Raw genomic sequence first — 2843 nt, 5'->3', positions numbered from 1 at the left:
ATCTGAGGATCTTGGTTCCAAGCCAGCCCAGGAACTAAAGTCCATGAAACTCTTATTTCCAATTAACCACTAAAAAACTGGAAGTGGCGCTGTGGCTCAAGGGGTAGGGTGGTACCCTTGAGCTGAAGAGCTCAGGGATAGTGCCCAGGCCCAGAGTTGAGGCCCCACAACCAACAACAACAACAACAACAAAAAGGTCTCAGCCTCTTTAGCAGCTATGATTACAGGAATAAACTATTAATGCCTGGCTTCAGAGTTTGATGTTTAAGCAAATCTATAAGCACTTTCCCATTCCAAAATTTCCTGAGCTCTAGGAGTTGAGACCCTTCCCTACCATTAATTTCAAGAGCAGAAAGTAACATGACACATAGCGGAAACACATATTCAACTTTATTGCATTAGAAAAACTCATTTAAACCACATAGTGGCCATAATGCCCATGTCCTGGGCAATCTGTCACCCCACTGCCCGCTTTGGACCATTATATGCAAACACATAAACTCTGTGTTGGAGAATTTACTTAAAACTGTAAAACAACGTGGACTACATATGGGATATTCCATACCCCCAATCCCCCTCAAGCCAACTCACACATCTCAGACAGTTTTCCAAACACAGAAAAGCTCTCACAGGAGAAACTAAACATCGAATAAACAGACCATAAGACAACCATAGCCAAAAGGAACCCTTGGCAGATGTTTAGGATGGATGGTTGAAAACATTTCCCACTGGCTAAAGTGGAGGCACCACAAGTCCAAGTCCCCACCGCAGAGGTGACAGAGCCACACTGGCAAAGACAGCAAAGCACAGCACTGGTAACCCATCTGTGCATGCAACAGGCTTTTCCAGGGCAAGGAGCATCCAAGCTGGCCCTTCCAGGCTTAGTACCAGTTTGTTCTTGGAAAACACGGGTGCCATGAGTTTGTTGGGCAATGGGACACCTGGCTGGACATGTTGAGGTCAGTGGTCCATGGTTTGGCTGGTGCGGTGGGAGGTTTTATTGAACGCCTCTGGATGGATGGTCTGGAAGGCCCTTGGGGGCCTCTGTGTTGGCAAGCTGGCCTCGAGTGGTCCAAGAGTTCTCAGGTAGTGGACTTGTCAATAAGCTCTCCAGGGACTCCATCAATCTCACGAAGATGGAAAGCAGAGTCAGCACCACACCCAGCAGGTAGAGGTTCACCATATATCGCATGGCTGAAAAGACCCCGCAGAGAGCAGTGGAACTGCCTTCTGCTTCTGGAGGACCACTGATCTGAGGAAAGAGAAGAGGAAGGGTTAATCTGGAGCTTTCAAGGATATGCGTGTGTCCAGGATTGTTCTTGTCAGGACAGAACTAAGAGATCCTTTTGGATGGCCAGGGAAGACTGTTGTGGATCATTGCATGTTCTCTCAGCAGAAGCTCCAAGTGTGGTGCCTGTGGCTCACACCTGTGAGCCTAGCTCTTCAAAAAGCTGAGAACTGAGCTTCACAGTTTGAAGCCAGCAGAAGTCCATGAGATATTTTTATCCAATTAACCAACAAAAACTCCAGAAGTGGATTCTAAAGCACCAGATTAAAGGGAAAAGCTAAGGGACAGCACCCAGGTCCTGAGTTCAAGCCTGAATATACTCATGTTGCACATGCACGTGCGCGCGCACACACACAAATTTCTCCAAGTGTATTTACACTGCAAATTCCATTTGAGAACTGCTGTAAACTTTTGACTGTTTAAGAGGGTAGATCACATCTGCTGTAATCCTATCACTAGAGAGGGTGGAGAGAATCCCATCTTGTGGGAGGAGCTCAAGGCTAGGGTGGCTATATAGTGAGTTCCAGGATAGCTTGGGCTACATATATATTGTCTAAAAACACCAAAATGGCGGGGCGGGGGAGCCTTGTAATTTTCTTGAAGACTCCTTCGATCAAGTGCACAAACCTAGTGCCATGACACCTGAAGTGGAGGGCAGGGTTTTCTGTAAAGAGGTAGAAGGGAATAGAACAAGCTCCTACCTAAAGCAACTTCCCTCCCCTACAGTCAGATCCCAGTTGATTATAAACTTTTTCAAAGTCAAAATAACTAAGCGTTAAATCTACAAAGCATATCTATATGCTTACAGTGAGCACTCAGTAGAATGGACAGGAGCCTGTCCTTCAGCCTTGCCACACAGCACGTTAAGTACTGTGTTTGGAAGGAAATGCTAAGGGTGCTTTGGGAGGGCATAGAAGAGACGTCCAACCCCGCAGCCGCCAAGCATGAGATCGGTCACAGCCAGGAGAAATCAGGATCCTTGCGGGCCCTAAGTGAGGCTTGGGCGGCGTAGCCCGCGGGGGCCGAACGCCAGGCACGCAGCCCGAAGGGTAGGGGGCGGGGAGCCGGGGTATGAAGCTCAGGCCCGGGAAGCCAGGGCCTCTCACCTCGAGAGGAAGAGCCAGAAGCGGCCAGCTCGCTGTCGCAGCCGGCAGGGCAGGAGTCGACAGGAAAGGCGGCCAACGAGCAGCTGCGCGGGAGGTCCAGCACACGAGTGTCCGGATACCGGGGAGCAGCTCCAACAGCGGACAAAAACCAGGCCCGACAGGCCCCGCCCCCGACCGCAGTAGCCCCGCCCCTACAGGCCCCTACCGTCTGCGCGTGCGCACTCGAGCCGCAGCACACGCCTCCGTGCACGTCCGCCGCCACGCCCCCGGCGCGTCTGTGGTCGGGGGTTGAAAGCGCGTGCCGGGCGAGTCCCGGGAAAAACTGTCTCTGAAAGCGCGCGCCCTGCGGTTGAGTCACGGCGGCCGGGAAGGGGACGGAGCGTGAGGCTGCGCACGGACCGAGTTCTGCCGGCGGAAACGTCTGCTGGAACCGGAACAGCGCGTTTACC

General features: G+C 51.7%; 1 protein-coding gene across 2 annotated transcripts; it reads right to left on the bottom strand.

The window, feature by feature from the left end:
- Positions 1 to 368: 368 nt before the first annotated feature.
- Positions 369 to 2551, bottom strand: Hilpda (hypoxia inducible lipid droplet associated). 2 transcript variants are annotated; one of them, XM_090332381.1, is made up of 2 exons: positions 2395 to 2551; positions 369 to 1252 (listed from the first exon to the last, which is right to left on the bottom strand). In XM_090332381.1, the coding sequence occupies exon 2, from the start codon at positions 1190 to 1192 to the stop codon at positions 998 to 1000; it is 195 nt and encodes a 64-aa protein (XP_090188507.1). In that variant the 5' UTR covers positions 1193 to 1252; positions 2395 to 2551; the 3' UTR covers positions 369 to 997. The 2 variants fall into 2 exon arrangements, with proteins under 2 accessions (XP_090188507.1, XP_090188506.1); XM_090332380.1 differs by lacking the exon at positions 2395 to 2551 and adding an exon at positions 2095 to 2270.
- Positions 2552 to 2843: the final 292 nt, after the last annotated feature.

Source organism: Megascapheus bottae, chromosome 5, assembly GCF_031878675.1.
Source record: "Megascapheus bottae isolate mThoBot1 chromosome 5, mThoBot2.hap1, whole genome shotgun sequence".
Lineage (NCBI taxonomy): Eukaryota > Metazoa > Chordata > Mammalia > Rodentia > Geomyidae > Megascapheus > Megascapheus bottae.
This window is presented reverse-complemented; position numbering and strand designations above follow the sequence as displayed.

Coding starts and splice junctions, on each gene's coding strand:
- Hilpda (XM_090332381.1), bottom strand. CDS start 1,192: ATGCGATATATGGTGAACCTCTACCTGCTGGGTGTGGTGCTGACTCTG.